General features: G+C 54.3%; 1 protein-coding gene across 4 annotated transcripts in view; it reads left to right on the forward strand.

Annotated features, from left to right (window-relative positions):
* Positions 1-20,766, forward strand: part of SLC22A23 (solute carrier family 22 member 23) — a 135,749-nt gene that overhangs the window by 42,731 nt on the left and 72,252 nt on the right. For 2 of the 4 annotated variants that reach the window (XM_005223883.5, XM_005223884.4), the window contains exon 3: positions 967-1,121. The exons of 1 other annotated variant lie outside the window; for it this stretch is intronic. In XM_005223883.5, coding sequence (XP_005223940.2) covers positions 967-1,121 — 155 coding nt within the window. 4 annotated transcript variants of the gene reach the window in all.

The raw sequence follows: 20,766 nt of genomic DNA on the forward strand, positions 1-20,766 counted from the left end.
CTCTTCTGCCCACTCCTGGTCTCGGCCGTTCTCACCCCAACCACAGGCACCCCCAGACCTGCTCCTTGTTTCTGTTTGCCCTTCTGGACGTTTCCCTTCCAGGTGGACGTCCAGGTGTTGGGGGTTCCAGGCGTGGACCCTGTTCCCTTGGCAAATAGAGTCCAGCCTCTCTGGGAGCTCTCCTAGTCCACGCTGGCTGTGCCACGCCCATCCTTGTGTGTGAGGCTCGGTCCGGGAGGGGTGGCGAGCAAGGGCCGCCCCAGGCCGAGGGCCACCCCTCCACCCCCCGCCACGCCTGGAAGCACATCCCTGGTGCTCCCCGAGCCCGCTTGGGCCAGCCCTGTGACCACCCGCCCAGGGTGCGCTGGCCTTTCCCCAGTGCAGAGGACGGGCCCCTGGGGACCTCCCTTCCAGGTCCACGTGCATCCTTACAGCTCAGGCCACCCCCGTTCAGTCTGTGCTCCCTTCTGGTCATTCCTCATCGTGGAGCTGAAACCAGCCCGCCGCCGGCTCAGCCCTTGGCTCCACCAGGCCGCGGGCGAGGTCGAGGCCAGTCTAGTCAACAACTCAGAGAAACAGCTGGAAGCCGCTCACCCTGTGTCTATGTTGACTCTGGAGCCAATTCCAAAGGTCACAGCCTCCAAGCCGTTTTATGCTGGGGGTGCCAAGGTAGAAGTTTGGGGAGTTACTGTTGGTTCTATTGAATTACCCCCATAAACTCAGGAGTAGACTGGCCAACAGGAATCAGTTCCCGTCTCACGTCTGTCGCACAGCAGCTGTTGACCTGTATTCCCTTATCTACATGACGAGGGGTGGGTGTGCGTACCCTGAGGGCCCCCTGCCCCTGGGCATCCCCACGAGGGTCCAGGAGGGATGCAGACTCCGTGGGGTCCCCACCCAGCACCTGCTGGCCCCTGGGCCCCGGCCTGTCCGGCGATGACTGACCGCGTCCCTGTCCGTGTGCAGGTTCGGCCGGCGGCCCGTGCTGCTCTTCTCCATCATCTTCATCCTCATCTTCGGACTGACCGTGGCGCTGTCTGTGAATGTGACCATGTTCAGCACACTCAGGTTCTTCGAAGGGTTCTGCCTGGCGGGAGTGACCCTCACCCTGTACGCGCTGCGTAAGTAGGGGCCTTCGGGGGGGCCTAGAGGAGGTGAGGGAGCGTGTGGCCGGCGCGTGCGAGGTTCAGGCTGGCGTCTGCATCCTGCAGCTCTGGAGCGCAGAGGACGGTGTCTTCTGCGGCGAGGACCCTGCTCCCGGGCTGTGCGTCTCACCCGCCGTCCAGCCTGAGCTCCAGCTTGGAGCCCATGGAGGGTTGCATCGTGCCTGGAGAAGTGGGGCTTGGCCCACCGCAGGGGCCGGGGTCCTCCGTGTTGACGTCTCGTGCTCCTCCAAACCCAGATGTACCCAGGCGTCCCCGCGCTTGGCTCCAGAGAGCAAACCAAGTGGCTCACGTTTGGTGTGGGCTCCGTGTTCTCATGGATTTCTTAAGAGTTTTCTTTCTTTGTGTTTTTCGCTGAGGCCATGCAGGGTCCAAGTGTCCCACATTCCCGTGTGGCCTGAGTGGTCTGGACTTGAACCCTGAGCGCTGGTGTTGGGAGAGTTGAGTGGCAATCTTCTCAGGGTGAAGAAACTGTCCTCTGTTGACCCGCCGTGTGGGCGCCGTGTGGACTCCCCTGTCAAGGAAGCCTGTCTGGCTTCTCTGTGGTTGGTGTTTTCTAGCGCATGGTGCACACCCACAAGGAGAAGGAAGGTTTTAGGCGTGGCTGTTTATTTTCCAGTTTTATATTTTTTAATCATGGTGTGCAAAGAACTGTAAGGAATAATATGATTATTTATAACACATTTCCTTTTTCTTTCCCTTTGACAACACGTGTAGGATCAGAGATTAAGTAGCAATTTCTAGAGGGGTCGATAAGGATAGCTCTGATTATCTTAAGGTGTGGCTACCTTCGTTTAGTGGATGATCCCTTTAATGACACTGTTAAATAAGCTGGATTTTGTTCCCTGTTGTAGAGGACAGAACTATAGTCGATCACAGCATGGTTTTATCGTCACAGAGAAGAAAAGGACTACAGATGTGTTCTCCGGAATCCGCAGTGGGCTGTTCTGTTGTCTTCTTCTGACGTTGACTTGAGTTGTGGTTTCTTAGACATCGCCGTTTCGAGGTTATTTGCATTTATCCTGGAAGCCTTGCTCTGGGGGGTTTTTAGAAATGTACGTGTCCCCGGTCAGCGGGTCAGGGTGACCCTGTGGAGGGCTCGTCTCTCTGAACAGAGGTCTCAGGGGTGGGTGTTGAGCCTGAGCGCTTCCGTAGGAGCTGCCTGGGCCCTCCTCCCTCCCTGCCCCCGTGGTCTGCACAGAGGAGCGGCCCCCTTTCTGGAGGAGACCCCAGCCCTCGTCTCGGGCCCGCAGGCCCTGGGTGTGTACTGGCGTGTGGGGTCTGCTCCCCAGGGCCCCATCCCCACGGGGCTCCGGTTCTCACGGGCGGGCGCCGTGCTGTGCCTCCTCGAGGGCCCTGCTCTAGGGGCAGCTCTGCAGGCTGGCAGAATGGGACAGCAGGCTTCGGGAACTGAGCAGGGAAACGGCCTCCAGCTCACCACCCCGGTGCCTGTCAAACTCAGCGCAGAGGACGTTCACAGAAAAGAGCCTTAAAGCAAAGCTGACATATCAGGTTTATCTTGCATGCCCACTGCTGTCAGCGACCGCAGGGAGGGCTCGGGGGAACCCTTGGGGCTCAGCGGAAGAGGAGCCCGACCCAGTAGCCCTGACGGCCTCTCATCAGGAGTGGGAGGACCCGCACTGGCCATCTCTGCAGACTCCCCTGCCTTCAGCAGACCTGGAGAAAAACTACCCCCATGACACCCTTTCAGCCTCACTTAGAATCGCCGATGGCCCTGTAAAGCCTGTGACTGTGAAAATTGAAGCTAAGGATGTTTTTCAAGAGATTACACGGTGAGCTCTTGACAGTGGAAAGTTCTCTGTACTTCAGAACCATATAGGGAGTATGCTTATCCCAGGAAAGCTCTGTGGTTACCTGACGGGTGCAGAACCAAGTAACCCCAGGGTCGGCAGACTTTCTTCTCTAAAGAGCCAGGTGGTAAATGTTTTATTCCAGGGCAGGTACTCAGCTCTGCTGTGATATCCTATCATTGTTCAGTCACTAAGCCGTGTCTGACTCTTTGTGACCCATGGACTGCAGCACGCCAGGCTTCCCTGTCCTTCACCATCTCCCAGAGCTTGCTCAAACGCATGTCCGTTAAGTCAGTGATACCACCGAACCATCTCATCCTCTGTCGCCCCCTTCTCCTCCTGCCTTCAATCTTCCCCAGCATCAGGGTCTTTTCCAATGAGTTGGCTCTTCGCATCAAGTGGCCAAAGTATTGGAGCTTCAGCTTCAGCATCAGTCCTTCCAATGAATATTCAGGGTAGATTTCCTTTAAGCTAAGCTAAGCTAAGTCACTTCAGTCGTGTCCGACTCTGTGCGACGCCATAGACATCAGCCCACCAGGCTCCCCCGCCCCTGGGATTCTCCAGGCAAGAACACTGGAGTGGGTTGCCATTTCCTTCTCCAATGCATGAAAGTGAAAAGTCAAAGTGAAGTCGCTCAGTTGTGTCCGACTCTTAGCGACCCCATGGACCGCAGCCTACCAGGCTCCTCCATCCATGGGATTTTCCAAGCAAGAGTACTGGAGTGAGGTGCCATTGCCTTCTCCAAGATTTCCTTTAGGATAGACAAATGGTTTCATCTTGCTGTCCAAGGGACTCTCCAGAGTCTTCTCCAGCACTAAGAAGTAAATAAGATGTAAATGATTGGGTGTGGCTGTGTCCCAGCAAGCCCTTATTTACAGAAGCAGATGGTGGCTGATCTGACCAGCGGGCCGGTGTAGTTTTCCACCCATAAGTGATTCTCTTTCTGCTGACTGCTGGGGAGCTTGGAAAACTTTGAATCTTATCTAGCATGTGTGTGGGCTCGGCAAGCTGAGCTTTAAATGCTGGCCCCATTCCTAGTTTTATTTGAAATTTTTTGCTTTCATTTTTCCTTTGTCCCATTTTCATTTTGCCATAAGTTCAGTGTTATTTTATTGTATGGACTTGTGTGAGCAGTCATGTTTTCTCTGAAATGAAACAGGGCATAAATAAAGAGTTACATTTTCTTAGCTTGGAATTATAAACCAGAAGTCACGGCGGATAACCACGTGGTGAGAATTTCCAAGCGTGCCCTAGTGACCCGCTCTCAAGTTGATATGATATGTGATATAGCAAAATTAACGTAAAGAAGAAGAATGTCATTGATTTTCTGGAGTTCACTGAGATGATATTCGAACAGCGTGAATCAAGGGGTTGATTGAGAGACGGCAGGAGAACTAAGTTTGAGAGGCTCAAAAAAGCAAAGAAAGTTCTAAATGGACAGCATCGGGCCGGGCGTGCTGTGCGTTGGGCGGGGGCAGCCCCTCCCTCTGGCGGTCTTGGAGGAAACAGAGGCTGGTGATGGGCGCTGCAGACCCCAGCCCTCGGCCCTCGGGGCTGGCGACTCTGAACTTCTAAGCAGCGTGCTTGCTTCGTCCACACGTGGCACCCATGCTTGGCGAATGCTTGGCCATTTGTTTCACTCAAGGCAATTTCTTGAGTGAACCTGGTCACGGGGTTAAAATATTTCTCTGCCGAAGCTTTCACACCAGAGGCGTTGATGATTTGGGAGATAAATTTTAAACAGCCCTGGCGTTTTATCCCTCCCACCGGCAGGTTTCTGTCTCACTTCGTGCGTCTGCTGGAAAGCTCTGAACTTTCTCAGAAGAGACAGGATGTGGTTCTCTTTCCCATCTCGCAGGTGCCTGGCATTGTAAGTGGGGAGAGCCATGGTTTTGGCAGATCTCAAGGCTTGTGGAGCTCATTGTGAAGGTGGGCCCTGTTCTGAGATGTGCTGCTGGTGTGGGAAACTGCTTTCCTGTGCAGGATTGCTTAAGGCTTTTTCTGCTTTGGAATTTTTCTATGGTGCATTCCAGCCAAAGACTCCCTCCTTTAAACTGTAGTTTCCTTAAGTTCACCAAAGGGAAACGGGGTTGCGTAATTAGGACATAAACCAGAGAGCGTTGGCATCTTCCCCAGGAGCCTGTACCTGGAAGACCGTTGGCAGGAGCCAGAGACGGAGCGATGCTGAACTGCGAGAGGTGGCTGCAGGCGGGGTCCGGCCGCCTCTGAGGCTGCGCGAGACACCCAAGTAATTTAACCCACCTGGGCTGCCCTGGTGGCCTCCTTGTATCTCCTTAGCTCTGACCAAAGAAGAAAAAATAGAAAATCTTGACCTAGCCAGGCCAGGGGCAGGGAACCACAGACCAAGGAAAGAGGCGAGCATCCTGTTTCCTTATCTGTTTATGAAAATAAAGACTCGCCAGAGATGCAAGTCCTGCCCATGTGCTCCTCAGCGTGGCCAGCCACGACTTGCCGTGTGATTTCTTTTTCCAGGGATGATTCGCCTCACAGACAAGGTGATACAGCTTTTGCTAGGATGTGTCCTTGTTGAAGCGCAGAGAGAAAACAGCTCCTGGAGCTGACTTGCTCCACGTCCTAAGTCCTGGGGAGAGGAATGGTTTTCTCACACGTTTTCTGAATCTGTCCTCGTTTGCTCTCTGTCTCCGTGTCCCCACTTTGAGCAGCCTCCCCCGCCCCAAGTGGAAGTGATGAAGCCTGCTTCTTGATGGCAGAGACCACACCTTAGTGACGGTGGGTGAATGAACACTCCTTGTTTTTGTTTTTTGGCCTAACAGCAGTGAGCCATTTCCTTGAAAATTTCTCTCAAAGCTTCATGTTCTCATTATAATAACCCTTCTCAAACCCAGACAGCTTAAATAATTGGACGAATTTTACACATAATCAAGGAGTGACCAGAGATTTCACAGGTGACTGAGTCACTGATTACTTTGCAAAACGAGAAGCCGAGTCTTAACTGGTAAATAATCTCAGAAGAGCCTGAGTCCGCTCTGGGCTGGGTGATGTGGCTCATGAGAGGACGGGTCTGGCCTCCGGCTGAGTCGTTTCCAGTGTGCTGGGAGATGCTCCTCCTTGCTGTCGTGTGCCTTTCTTTTTTTGTTCAAATCTGGGACTTTGGTGCTCCAGCGTTCCTTATCTTTTTTTTAAATACAGTTTCTTTCTTTTATTTATTTTTGACTGCGCCGGATCTTCACTGCTTTTGCAAAGCCTTTCTCTGGTTGGGGGGAGCAGGGACCGCTCCCGGTTGCAGCTCTCACGCTCCTCCTTTCGGTGGCTCCTCTCACCGCGGAGCACAGGCTCCAGGAGCACGGACTCAGGAGTTGTGGCCCACGGGCTTTAGCTGCTCTGTGCTGCGTGGAATCTTCCCAAACCAGGGGTAGAACTGGTGTCTGCTGTTCGGACTGGCAGAGATTGGCAGGCAGATTCTTATCCACCAGGGAAGTCCTGTGTGTATTTCTGTAATCGAATGCTTTTCTGAATACTCCTTGGGATGTATTTCAGTCACCAGGATTTTTGAGCGTCAGAGCCGCCGTGCTTATAAGAAAACAATCCCCTGAACCATGTCTCCAGGTGGCGGGCGTAGTTGGGCTGTGGGGCCAGGCGTAGTGACTTCAGCTGGGCTAGGACGTTAACATGTGCGTCGCATTTGGGTGAAGGGACAGTTTCTCTTCACCCAAGAGAACGTGCTCTCCGGCCACCGTGACCCATCGCCTGTTTGCGCCCCCTCCTACCCCCGTCTTCAGCCGCCCCGCCTTCTCAGCAGCCGCCCTGGGAGCCCCAGCCCTGCACTTCTGGTGGGACCGGAGCTGCCAACAGGCTTTGTCAGCCAAGGCAGTGAGTCAGAGTTTACCCAAAGCCTTTGGCAAGCATTATTATTATTTTTTTTTAATTTCAGAAGAGTTTTTGTTTGATGCAGGTTCCAAATGATACGGTTGGGAAATCAGAACGGACTTCGGTTCTCATCTGTCCTTTGCTTCTCTGGAGACACTTTGCTAGCCTGGCAGACAGACCGTGACAAATGAAGAGCAGATAGAGAAGAGGAAGGTGACAAGGCCTCTGTGCCTGCCTCTGGCCTCGCGTGCCTGCCTGCCACCTCCCCGGAGCCCCAGCGCCGGTGCCCGTCTTCTGCTGGAAGTTAGGGCAGCCTGTGTGTGTGTGGGCTTCAGAGTGCGTGTTTCTTTGGGTGTTTTGAACTTGGTGAAGATAGTCTGTCTCAAAACTGACAGGAAAGAAGAGAAAACATTTAGCTATCTAGCATTCTAAACTTACAGTATCTGGATGCCTTTTCCAGCATGGGTGTGTGCTTAATCGCTCAGTCGTGTCCGACTCCTTGTGACCCCGGGGACTGTAGCCCACCAGGTTCCCCTGTCCATGGGATTTCCCAGACAAGAATACTGGAGAGGGTAGCCATTCCCTTCTCCAGGGGATTTTCCTGGCCCAGGGATAGAAGCCTTGTCTCCTGCACTGCAGGTGGATTCTATACCACAGAACCTCCAGGGAAGCCCCCCAACATTTTTAGCAGTGGAGGATAATATTAATATTAACACCCTGTCTGTCGTTAAGGACTAGGCGTTTCCAGACACACAGTGATTTTAGCGGTGGGATGGTGGTGGTGGCCGAGAGCTTCATTTGAAACAAGGTGTTCACCCAGCAAGAGGGAAGCAGGACTATCTGGAAATCTGGAGGCCCAGGTGTAGTGAGAGCCCCGTGGTGGACCGGCTGCACCTGCCACAAAGCACCTTATCTCTGCGCCTCTGTCTCCATCTCGCTAAGGTCAGGGCACAGGTGTTCAGTGTGTGCTGTAGAACCACAGGACTATGGAGTCGCTTCTGGAACCATCGGTGGAGAAAATGAGTAGAAAACAAAAATCAACGGACTCCAGGTGTGGACACCGAATACCACGGTGCAGATAAGAAAACAAGAAAACCAGGGGGAAACCCCCGCTGCCTTCTCACTTTGGAATTCTAGGCTCAACCAGGAGCCTCCTCCAGGGTGAGGGGGTCCTAGCCCCCGGGGGCGGGGAGGACAGGGAACCAGGGGTGCTGGGCTCCGAGCGGCGTCCCCCCCACCAGCCCAGATGGGCAGCCAGGGTCACTGCTATCCGGAGGCTGCCGCGTGTGGGGACTGGCGTCCAAGGTGACGACGTGGGAGGAGGTGAGCGAGCGGCCGGTTTAACGGTCCCAGCTTCCCGGCCCCCGTGGGCCAGGCCCTGCTCTCCTGCCACAGCGCCGTCCCTGCATCCCCGACCCTCTAGGGAAGCCTGCCTCGCTCTCCGCACCCTCCTGTCCGCATGCTTGCCAGGCGGGCTCACAGGTCTGGTCTGGGGATCCCGTTAGACGCTACGGGAGTTGCTTTTCTCATCTGGAAAGACGAGAAGGGACACGGGGCTGGAAGCTGGGCTGAGGAGAAGGGAGAGCGGCACAAGTCTGACTGTTTTCCACTCTTGAAACAGAAGAGAGAGGAAATAAACGTCACCTCGGGAGCAGGTGAAGACCAGGCTCCTTCAAAGACATCCACATCCAAATGGATCTGGTGGGAGGTGAGGTCGTGAGTGGTTTGCCGAGACTCTTATTGGCCAAAACAAAATTAAATAAAACACAGCTCTGGCTCTGAGACCAGAGAGAAATGTGACTCCCGGGGTGAGGAGCCATGAACGCTTGCTGTCAGCTCCGGTGTGACTGCGTCCCGCCAGAGCAGCTGGGCTTCAGAGAGTCTCGGTTTCGCCTGGGGCGTGTTGTGAAAACAGGACGGCTGTCTTCCTCACTCAGCAAGAGTCTGAGGGCTTCCTGGGTACCGGGGGGCCAGGATGAACTTGAGTACTTGCTGTGCGCCGTTAGGGGCCGAGCATGCAAAGGCAACATGCCTTTCTGCCCATCGACAGATGCCTGGTTTCAGAAGACGCAGTGCGTGTGCACAGTGGAACATTACCCGGCCTTAAAAAGAATGAAGCCGTGCCATTTGCGGCAACATGGACGGACCTGCTCATAGTGAAGTCAGTCGGACGAGACAGGTAGCATGATATCACCTCCATGTGGGATCTAGAAATAATACAAGGGAGTTTATTTACAAAAGGGAAACAGATTCTCAGACATAGGGAACAAGCTGTGTGTACCAGAGGGAGAAAAGAAAGGGGGGTAGATAGACTAGGAGGCTGGGATCGACAGATACATTCTGCTGTGTATAAAACAAACAACAAGGCCCTACTGTATAGCACAGAGAGCTAGAGCCAGCATCTCGTAACAACCTAGAGTGGGAAAAAATGGAAAAAATATGTATAACTGAATCACTCTGCTGTACACCTGAGACTAAAACAGCAGTACAGAGCAGCTACACAGTTAGACCTGTCCTCACGCCCTCCTCAGTCTCTCCTGTCCACTCCTTAACAGCAAAGCACTGCTCGGCACCACGCCACACACGCACACACAGACACGCAAGGCGTGTGCACACACACACACGCGTGCACAGACACAGATGTGTGCACACACACACGTGCACACAGACACACAGGTGTGTGCACACGCGCACACAGGCGTGTGCACACACGTGCACACAGACACAGGCATGTGCGCACACGTGTGCACACACAGACACGCACAGGTGTGTGCACACACATGCACAGACACACAGGCGTGTGCACACACACACGCGTGCACACACAGACAGCACAGGTGTGCACATACGCACGCACACAGACACGCACAGGCGTGCACACACACACACACACAGACATGCACAGGCGTGTGCACACACATGCGCGTACAGACACAGGCGTGTGCGCGTGCGCACACGCACACAGACACGCGCGCACACAGATACACACAGGCATGTGCACACACACGCACGCGCGCACAGACACACAGGCGTGTGCACACACAGACACACACCCCCTGCCTTCAGTGTGAGAAGCGTAACATCCCTCGAAGGACCCAGATGCCTCTCCAGCTCTACTGCAGTTCTGAATTCCCAGCGATTGAGCCAAGATAATGTGCTGTTTTAGGCGACTTCAAGAAAAAAATCTCATTATCCTCTTGCGTTCTGACTTGGTTTTTCCTGTCCAATGATAAGGAGCATTTACCATTGTTATTTTCTTGCGCAACAGTGCGGATGCTCTTAAGCCCCTGACTTACACACTTAAAAATGGTGGCGATGGTAAATTTTATATTATATACTTTTTACCAAATTTTTTTCTAAAAGTTATTTCTTTCCTAAAATACTTGACATGAAGACAAGGTGGTATTTTTCTGGGGAACACAGGAATTAAAAGCTATGCTTGAAACGAATTAGATCACATTGATCACTGTATGGAAGTTGCTTTTGCCCCAGTTACCTCTGACCTACTGGGCGACCATTGCTCCATCCTCGGCCTGCACTACTGGCCACTCTCACTGGCCCTTTCTTGGCGCCCTGGTTATCAGCCTGTCCTGACTTCCCACTGGTCTCTCAGGCTACCGCTTCCTGCCTCCCTCCACCCACTTACTTCTCCTGTCACTCGGGCTCTTGGCACACTCAGCTCTTCGGGAGCCTGTGACTGTCCCTGAACTTCTGGACAGACGATCGCCTGCTAAGTCAACCTCCTGGGGTACCCCTAAGGCACCACCCACTTGTATCTGAGCATGAAGCTGTCTGTCATCGCCCCCAGCAGCCCTGCCCGAGTAGGGAGAGGCCAGTGGCTTCAAAATCTGTAGGGTTTGGAGTTGGAATCCTGGGCTGCCTCCCTCGCCCCACTGTGTGGAGGAAAACCGGTCCAGGCGCCCCAGCTGGTTGCTGGGTCCTGCCCCCTCCCTCGTCTGCTCTCAATCACCGAGGACCCGTCCGACCTCCTCAAAGTCTGTCCTTCCCCGTGGCCACGGCCTTCACACAGGCTCTCCTTCTTCATCCGGACGCCGCAGCGGCCTGCAGCGTTCAGCTTGGCCTGAGCTCTCCCCTGCCCCAGCCTGAGCAGCCCCCCTGAAACGTGCATCTAAAACTCCACCTTTCTTCTCTGACACCCACAGGAGCCTGGCCTGTCCCGTGGTCACGGAGGACAGAATCTCTGTGCATTGTCCTAGGCTCCTTCCCAGGCTCCCCTCCTCATGATTCTGGTTTCTACGCAGCCCCCAGCCACTCTCGTTACCCACGATGCTCTAGGCTCAGGCTGGGTCCTAACCACTCTCATTACCCAGGATGCTCTAGGCTCAGGCTGGGTCCTAACCACTCTCATTACCCACAATGCTCTAGGCTCAGGCTGGGTCCTAACCACTCTCATTACCCACAATGCTCTAGGCTCAGGCTGGGTCCTAACCACTCTCATTACCCAGGATGCTCTAGGCTCAGGCTGGGTCCTAACTACTCTCATTACTCAGGATGCTCTAGGCTCAGGCTGGGTCCTAACTACTCTCATTACTCAGGATGCTCTAGGCTCAGGCTGGGTCCTAACTACTCTCATTACTCAGGATGCTCTAGGCTCAGGCTGGGTCCTAACTACTCTCATTACTCAGGATGCTCTAGGCTCAGGCTGGGTCCTAACCACTCTCATTACCCACAATGCTCTAGGCTTAGGCTGGGTCCTAACCACTCTAATTACCCAGGATGCTCTAGGCTCCAGCTGGGTCCTAACCACTCTAATTACCCAGGATGCTCTAGGCTTAGGCTGGGTCCTAACCACTCTCATTACCCAGGATGCTCTAGGCTTAGGCTGGGTCCTAACCACTCTCATTACCCAGGATGCTCTAGGCTCAGGCTGGGTCCTAACCACTCTCATTACCCAGGATGCTCTAGGCTCCAGCTGGGTCCTAACCACTCTAATTACCCAGGATGCTCTAGGCTCCAGCTGGGTCCTAACCACTCTAATTACCCAGGATGCTCTAGGCTCAGGCTGGGTCCTAACCACTCGCATCACCAAGGATGCTCTAGGCTCAGGCTGGGTCCTAACCACTCTCATTACCCAGGATGCTCTAGGCTCCAGCTGGGTCCTAAGCACTTTACCTAGGATGCTGTAGGCTCCCCTGACCACTCTCATTACCCAGGATTCTCTAGGCTCGGGCTGGGTCCTAACCACTCTAATTACCCAGGATGCTCTAGGCTTAGGCTGGGTCCTAACCACTCTCATTACCCAGGATGCTCTAGGCTCAGGCTGGGTCCTAACCACTCTAATTACCCAGGATGCTCTAGGCTCCAGCTGGGTCCTAACCACTCTCATTACCCAGGATGCTCTAGGCTTAGGCTGGGTCCTAACCACTCTCATTACCCAGGATGCTCTAGGCTCCAGCTGGGTCCTAACCACTCTCATTACCCAGGATGCTCTAGGCTCAGGCTGGGTCCTAACCACTCTCATTACCCAGGATGCTCTAGGCTCAGGCTGGGTCGTAACCACTCTCATTACCCAGGATGCTCTAGGCTCAGGCTGGGTCCTAACCACTCTCATTACCCAGGATGCTCTAGGCTCAGGCTGGGTCCTAACCACTCTCATTACCCAGGATGCTCTAGGCTCAGGCTGGGTCCTAACCACTCTCATTACCCAGGATGCTCTAGGCTCAGGCTGGGTCGTAACCACTCTCATTACCCAGGATGCTCTAGGCTCAGGCTGGGTCCTAACCACTCTCATTACCCAGGATGCTCTAGGCTCAGGCTGGGTCCTAACCACTCTCATTACCCAGGATGCTCTAGGCTCCAGCTGGTCCCTAAGCACTTTACCTAGGATGCTGTAGGCTCCCCTGACCACTCACATTACCCAGGATGCACTAGGCTCAAGCTGGTCCCTCATCACCCACAGGACCCAGGATGCACTAAGCTCCTCTTGCCTCTGAGCATCCAGTGCAAATAGCAAACACCTACGCTTCCAACCCTACCAGACCCACAGTCCCTGGTGCTCTGGTGGCCTTTCCATAGCCGGCTTCAGCCTGGTCACGCCCTGGAGTGCTGTCTACACGTGTGGAGACTCCGTTCTTCTGCTGTTGTGTTCAAAGCACTATTAAGCCTGCATCTGTGCGGCAGGTCGGGGTGACCTTTGGCCTTTGTGAGTGTAAATTCAGACACAAACGTAGGCCTGAAGTCCTAGCTCCACTCTGGGTTCCTGGCTGCTCACCCAGACAATCAGGGTGACACTTATGTTAACGTATCAGTAGATGATTTTTCACTGACATGAGAACACAAAACGTATGGCTTTGTGCAGATTGCTTGGAACGTGTCCGCAGGTGGCCGCAGGCCTCTCCCCAGTTCAAGAACCGTGTTCTAAAGTCCAGAGTCCAGCCCCACTTTGGGGCCCTCTCCCTGGCCCCCTTCCCGCCACCCTCAGCTCCCCCTCCCCCATCCCCAGGTTGATGGCTTGGCTTCTCCTGCCTCGACCCCCCTCCCTTTCCAGGGTCCGCTTCCTCTCTGGCCTCATCCAGCCGAGGACCGGGCGCCTTCCCACAGTGTTCCTCCCTCTCACCCAGGAGCCTGACCAGCAGGTGTAACTCCCCAGGGAGTCTCCATGGGGGAAGGAGAAGGTTCCCCCAAAGGGCTGGGGCCTCCCTGGGGCGTGGGTGCTGGGCGAGGTGTCCGGGCTTCGCTCTGCCGGCCGAGGACGGCCATTGCCGCCTCTGTGAAAAAGCATTTGCTCCATTCCGTGTTTCGGGGAGGCGGTGCTGGGGGTCCTGCCTTCCCATCCCATGGTGACTGTGCTGTTCTGGTTCTCCCTGGTTTTAACCTCTTTGAACCGAACTGTCTTCCATCACAGAAGGTGTCCCTGGAAGGGGTTCAGTGGGGAACGAGTGGTTCAGATCTCTGGTTCTCAAGGATGAAGTTTACCCCAGCCTTCCTTCTCTTGGCGGTTTTGTCACAGACAAGAGGGTCTCCTCTGAGATCACCCTTCAGCGGCTGTCCTGGTGTTTCCATGGCTCATGGAGGGCGGGGATGTTGCTGGAACTTGGTTGTCAGCCTGGAGCTGTTGGATATCAGCTTGCTCCAGGGTACTCGGGTCTTGTCCTTTAAGAGGGTGAAATTGAATCACTTGCTTCCCAGGTGGCTCAATGGTAAAGAATCCGCCTGCCAATGCAGGAGATGTGGGTTCGATCCCTGGGTTGGGAAGATCCCCTGGAGAAGGGCATGGCAACCCACTCCAGAATTCTTGCCTGGAGAATTCTTGACAGAGGAGCCTGGCAGGCTACAGTCTGTGGGGTCTCAAAAAAGTTGGATACGACTGAGCGACTGAACAACAACTGCCATGGAGCACGCCCCCCAGTGGAGGCGGGGTTCGCAGGATGCCCTAGAGGGTATCACGGAGCCCATGGAGCACGCCCCCCCAGTGGAGGCGGGGTTTGCAGGATGCCCCGGAGGGTATCGCGGAGCCCAGACCTTGTTCTTCCTTTGTGATCGTCACCCTGGTGCTGGTCTCTGACCCGCGCGTCTGTTGGGGGGGTGGTGTCTATTTTCTGCTTCTTTGTGGGGTCACTGTAGGGTCTTATTTCACATTCTCTTCAGGGGATGATTGCTCTTTTGGTGCTTTCCCAGGCTCTCCGGTCTGGCATTTTTCCCATCTGCCTTGTGACCGTAGAAGCGAACGTTTGCATAGCTGGCTTTTCTGTCGCTTCACCGCTGCTCGGTGTCCGTGTGGGGCTGGGGCGAGGGCGCGGGAGGCGTCTGCCTTCAGCTGATGCAAGAGAGTCTCTTAGGCGCCCATCCTTTCTCAGGGCAGAGGAGGCAACCCCAGGTAAAAGGACAGTTGAGACTTCAGGCTGGTTACCTTCTGAACAGTCATGCAGACCTCTGCCCTCTGTGAATATTGGGAATCGCTGTGAGCAGTGTATAGACATGAACCTGAAGCGTTGGGGCGAGGGCGTGAGAACGCTGGTGGTTTGGGGTCCACGTTACAGAGGAAGAAATAAAATTAAAAAATGATTTTCTCTCCCGATCTCTCTCACACCTTAGTTTGTGAGACAAAGCAAATCCATCATAATAAACGGTCTCTAAAGAGGCTTACCCCTTGGAAGAAGAGTTTTGACCAAGCTAGATAGCATATTGAAAAGCAGAGACATTACTTTGCCAACAAAGGTCCGTCTAGTCAAGGCTATGGTTTTTCCTGTGGTCATGTATGGATGTGAGAGTTGGACTGTGAAGAAGGCTGAGTGCCGAAGAATTGATGCTTTTGAACTGTGGTGTTGGAGAAGACTCTTGAGAGTCCCTTGGACTGCGAGGAGATCCAGCCAGTCCATTCTGAAGGAGATCAGCCCTGGGATTTCTTTGCAAGGAATGATGCTAAAGCTGAAACTGTAGTACTTTGGCCACATCATGCGAAGAGTTGACTCATTGGAAAAGACTCTGATGCTGGGAGGGATTGGGGGCAGGAGGACAAGGGGATGACAGAGAATGAGATGGCTGGATGGCATCACTGACTCGATGGATGTGAGTCTCAGTGAACTCCGGGAGTTGGTGATGGACTGGGAGGCCTGGCGTGCTGCGATTCATGGGGTCACAAAGAGTCCGACACGACTGAGCGACTGAACTGAACTGAAAGAGGCATAGACCAGAGTGGTCGCAGAGACCTTCAGCTGTGCTGAGAGTAGGCTGTCTACACCGCCCGGGGCTTTGACATCACCGCAGGGCCGTTGAGCAGGGCAGCGTGGCTGTAACGCTAATGAAGTTTAATGAATTAAGTCTGTGCTGCTGGAACCACACAACACGTCATTTAGTCACACAGTCCTGTCCGACTCTTTTGCGGCCCCATAAACTGTAGCCCGCCAGGCTGCTCTGTCCATGGGATTTCCCAGGCAAGAACACTGGAGTGGGTAGCATTTCCTTCTCCAGGGCATCTTCCCGACCCAGGCTGCCATTGGCAGGCGGGTGCTTTACCGCTGAGCCTCCTGGGAAGCCCACGCTGCTGGAAACGCGATGTTAAATCATCTGGGGGTGAGTTATTTCACCAGCTCGTACTTCCCTACGGAGTTCCACCCCCTCCGCCCCGCGGCCTGGAGGGTATTCAGTTTGGAGGGCTTTCAGGTGTCGTGTGGCTGAAACAGAGCCCTCATCACCCCGCCAGCCTCACGGCCTCACCCGCTCACCCTGCCGGCCTGTCGAGAACCACCATCCGCACCAGGGCTCCAGCCGGGTCCGAGTCCCTGTCTTCTTGATCATCAAGGCCTGCAGATCTCCTGCCCGGCTGCAGCCCCTGAGGCAAAGCCTTTCCATTTCTTGCCCGAATAACCGCAACAACTTCCTGAACCATCTTCCTGGTCAAGCCATGCAACTGATTCTTCTCTTACAACCAGAGCAATATTTATACGGCCTGAACCAGAACTTGTACCCATCCGCTTCAGACCCTCGGGGTTCGTCAGCAGCAGCTTCACTGTGAAAGTAGGGAATCCCCAGACAACAGGGGTCTAAACAAAGTAGCCGTTCCTGTCTGTCATCACTGGAGTCGTCCAGGGCTGGTGTGGCCAGTCTCCTGACTCTGGGGCCCGGACTCTCCTTGTCTGCTAATTCTGGAGTCGCATCCACATTCCGGCCAGCACAGCGGCGGGAGTGAGGAGGTGGGATGCTCCCCCATGAAGGTCGCCTCTCGGAGGCTGAGGGCACCTCATCTTGCCTCCCCTTAGTGTCCTGGCCCCAGCCGGTTGCTGGGGGCGAGGGGGTGGTGCTGAGCAATAGTGCTCCATCGTGAACGTCCACAGGCCCGCAGGAGCCGGGGCAGAGGGTGTGGGCAGTGGCCCGCGGTCTTTGCCTCGCCCTCCAGTGGCTTCATGGCGCAGCCCGAGTTCCTCATCACGGCCTGTGCGGTCCTGTGAGGCCTGCCTCCCGCTGACCTCAGTTTTCCAGCCAAACCGACCTTTCCATTCGCTGTGTGCTGGGCTCTTCCTGCTTCCTTAGGTCATCCATACTGGCCTTGCCCTCTGCCTGAAGTGCTGCGTCCTGGACCTCTGCAGGCTGGGCCACGTCTTGTCACCGTGATTCTGCTCACATCACATCGGTGGCCACCACCCAAATTATTCCTTTAGGACTGTCTGCCTGTTTCCCAGCATCCACCACTCCCTGGAGATATACTGATTTATCTGCGTCTCCATCAGTACCACCCCCTGCTCTGGAGTAAACTCCACGGAGCAGGACCTCTCATCCTTCTTTCCCCCTGTATCTCTGATACCCAGGGCTGTACCTGGCACAGGAAGGGTGTCTGAATATGAGTTGAGTGGCTGAAGGAATTCACGGCACTGTCAGAGTAGAAGTGTGTGTGTGGAGCGGAAGGGCTGGAGCTCTCTTGGCCCATTTCTCATCCGTGCAGGATGAGGGGAGGGGCACGTGATGGTGTCACGTACCTGGTCATGAATGGTAGCGGCAGTTAGCTGAGGTTTCTCATGAAAGCCTCGTGGATTAGACAGATTCGGACTGGATGCCGAGAGAATTGGCTAGATTCAGAACCGATCGCCCACCCCTCTGCTGCCACAACTGACCGACGATCTGGGGCAGTGGATGAAAGATGCCCAAGAGCTCGGTCTCGGCTTTATCTTACCCTCCACCTTCTGTCCCTCCTCAGAGAGGCTTCCCTGGCTGCTCACACAGAAGTCACCAGCTTATTTCTCTTACTGCACGGATTCTCTGCGTGCACTTTGAAACATTGTTTAACTGCGGCATAAAGCTCGGATAGGAAGTTTCCGTCGTCACGCTTTCTAAGTGGCTGTGCTGTGTTAAGTGCATTCACTTTGCTGTGCAGCCGTCACCACCATCCGTCTCCCGCTGAAACTGTGCCCCATGACACACTGGCCTCCCCTGCCCTTCGCCAGCCCCCACAGCCACGTTCTGCATCTGAGTCCTCTGGGGACCTCACGCCAGTGGCATCACGCCGTATTTATCCTTTCGTGCTGGTTTATTTAACGTATCATGTCTTCAAGGTTCACCCATGTTGTAAAATGTGTCCAGATTTCTGTTTTAAGCCCGAGTAGTATTCCAGTGGCTTCTAGGCCGTGTGTAGTTTATCTGTCCTTCCGCCCCTGGACACTTGGGTTGCACCCACCTCCTGGCTGATGAAGGGAGCAGGGGTGAGACCTTGCTTCCAGTTCTTCGGGGTGTGTACTCAGATGTGGGATTGCTGGATTGTAAGGACTCACTTTTTCCATCTGCAAGATGAAAGTGTTGGCCGTGGGCCCCAGGCTGTCTCCAGCGTGGCGTGGCCTGGCCCCCAGGAAGCAGGGCCCGCAGAGTGGCTGTGGCCAGTGGTGCCAGTCTCCTCCGGGCACCAAGAACAAGGCTGTCTCAGAAGAACCGGGAACCTCTCGCGGCCGCTGTATTCAGAGCCCGTCCCCTGACTTGACAAACCAGCGGACTCGTTAAGGACGACGGTGCCCCTTCCCAAGCGCACGGCTGGGGCTTCGTCTGTGATCTCTGTACAGCAAGCGAGTTTCCCTTCTTCCTCCCTGTCCAGCGCTGAGGCCTGTCTGCCTTCCTGCAGGGCTCCCTCGGGGCAGCGTCCCCAAGCATCCCTTCCTGCCCCCTTCTCGTCTTCCCTCTGGTCCGTTTCTAAACTCCGGGGGAGCTTTCCGAGCCGGGGCGGCATCACTGGTGTGTTTCTAGCTAATGGCGAGCCAGGTCGTGTAATAAATGCATTTGCAGGTAATTAAAGACCTGGGAGGAGTGTGTAAAGATGCAGTTTGAAGCCTCTGAGACCGCCTCTCGTGTCCAGCGGGGACTGAGGGTTTAAATGGGGAGATGGAGGGCCGCATTGTTTCGAGTGCAGTGCGTCTGCTTTGGTGGCGTCCCGCTTGAGTTCAGAGCCGAGGCGCTTGTCGAGGGATCTTAGAGCCTAGTGGATCATTCTGCGGGTGTTCTTGGAGAAGGTGAGCTGAGAGACACTCGGGGACGGCATCTGCCCTGCCGACAGGCAGCTGACAGACGCCTCTCCGTCCTGGCGGCAGAGGACTCTCTGAGGCTGGTTTGCTGTGAGGACGGGGGTGGTGTCTGGGGGCCAGCAGCAGGTAGGTGTGTTTGCTCCCGGCAGGGAGGACGCGGATGTCCTCATCTCCGGCCGGTGTTGTGCCCTCAGAGGACATCCCCGAGGAGCCCAGAGACCTTTAAGGACCCTGGGCCACTGGGGCCTCAGGGAGGGACAAGGTGAGTCCGTCTATACAAATCACCAGCTGTGCGGCTCGATTAAGACGTCTAGGTTTGGGACCTTTGTGTTTTATTGGGTAAAATACACATAATGTTAGGGCTTCCCAGGTGGGCCTAGTGGTGAAGAACGCTCCTGCCGACACAGCAGGTGTAAGAGGCCTGGGTTCCATCCCTGGGGAAGGGAATGGCTACCCACGCCAATATCTTTGCCTGGAGAACTTACTGACAGAGGAGCCTGGCGGGCTACAGTCCATGGGGTTGCGAACAGTTGGACACGACTGAAGCGACTTAGCGCACACATGTACATATCGTAAAAGCATTTCAGCCCTTTTAAACAGGTTGAAGTGCGACTCAGTGGCGTTAAGTTTACTCGTGTTATTGGTATCACCGCCGTCCATCTTGGAATGTTTTTCGTTTTGCAGAACTCAAAGTGTCCCCAGTAAACCACAGCTGCCCATGCCCTCCTCCCAGACCCTCACACCCACATTCTCCCTCCTGTCTCTACGAATCCGATGACTCTGGGGACCTTATGTAAGTGGGATCACCAAGGATTTGTCTTTTGGGGCTTTGTTCACTGAGCGGAACGTTGTCAGGGTTCATCCACGCTGTGACCAGGGTTCATCCACGCTGTGACCTGGGGCAGAATTCCATCCTTTTTGAGGCTGAGTTGTGTTCCACCCTGTGGGTGTGGTCACTCGGGAGGCTTCCTCTTCTGGACGGTTGTGGGCTGCGCTGCTGTAGACAGGTGAGCACAGCAGCCCGTCCAAGTCCCTGCTTCTAGTTCCTTTAGGCACATGCTCTGAGGAGGAGTTGCTGGGTCATAGAGTTTTGAGGACTTTTGAAGTCACTGTGTTCTTTGGAGACGATCTGATCTAACTTTCTACAGCAGAATAAGAGTTAATGTTGACTGTTTTTTCAAATGGAATGAACAGGAGGCAAAAAATACAGTCATTATTTAGTAATCAAATTGCAAGTTTGAACTAGGTGATGTGATGATGAAACCAGAGGCAGTGCTGTTTTTTTTTAACCTTTTTATATAATAATAATAATTATTATCATATACACGTGTTTCTTCCTGCCTCTAGAGAAATGTGCTTTTGAACTGATTTTCCTACTGATATGATTTTAAAATGTTTACAGCATTCATAGTTTTCACTTGTCTATACTTTCAAAGAACAAAGGCGCATTTAGATGGAATGCTTGTTTAAAATGGGTCTGATGGATTAAAGCCTTTCATTGTAAAGTCGGTTTGTGGTAAGAGATTGTTTTAGAGAAGGAGCATCCGCTTTGCAAAGATTCACCGTTGGAATGTCTTTGTAAGTGTAACCTCTCCCAGTGCACTGATCTGTAAGTCAGTGTGCAAAAAAAATTGGTTTGCACAAAATGTTTGTGTTCCTGCTCGTAACAGTCCATGGTCAGAACGCATCAGCTGTGGGAACAAGGGGCCTTGCGGTTGTGGCGTGACACCTTGGTGGTGGAACTGCTGATGCGTGTCAGGGACACAGGGACCAGCATTGCTCTGAAGCCTGCAGGACCCCGAGGGGCACGTCCGCACAGCAGAATAAACTCATGCTGCCCAGAAGAGTCTTTTTGGAAAATGACTGACCGTGTCTGTTTACCCAATGGCTTCAGTCTTTCAATGACTCCCGCTGCCTCTCAGGGCGGACGGGGAACCTTCCGGCCCCGCTTTCCCACTGCCCCCTCCCCTGCCCATTCAGGCC

The sequence above is a fragment of the Bos taurus genome, chromosome 23 (assembly GCF_002263795.3).
Source record: "Bos taurus isolate L1 Dominette 01449 registration number 42190680 breed Hereford chromosome 23, ARS-UCD2.0, whole genome shotgun sequence".
In the NCBI taxonomy this organism is placed as follows: Eukaryota; Metazoa; Chordata; class Mammalia; order Artiodactyla; family Bovidae; genus Bos; species Bos taurus.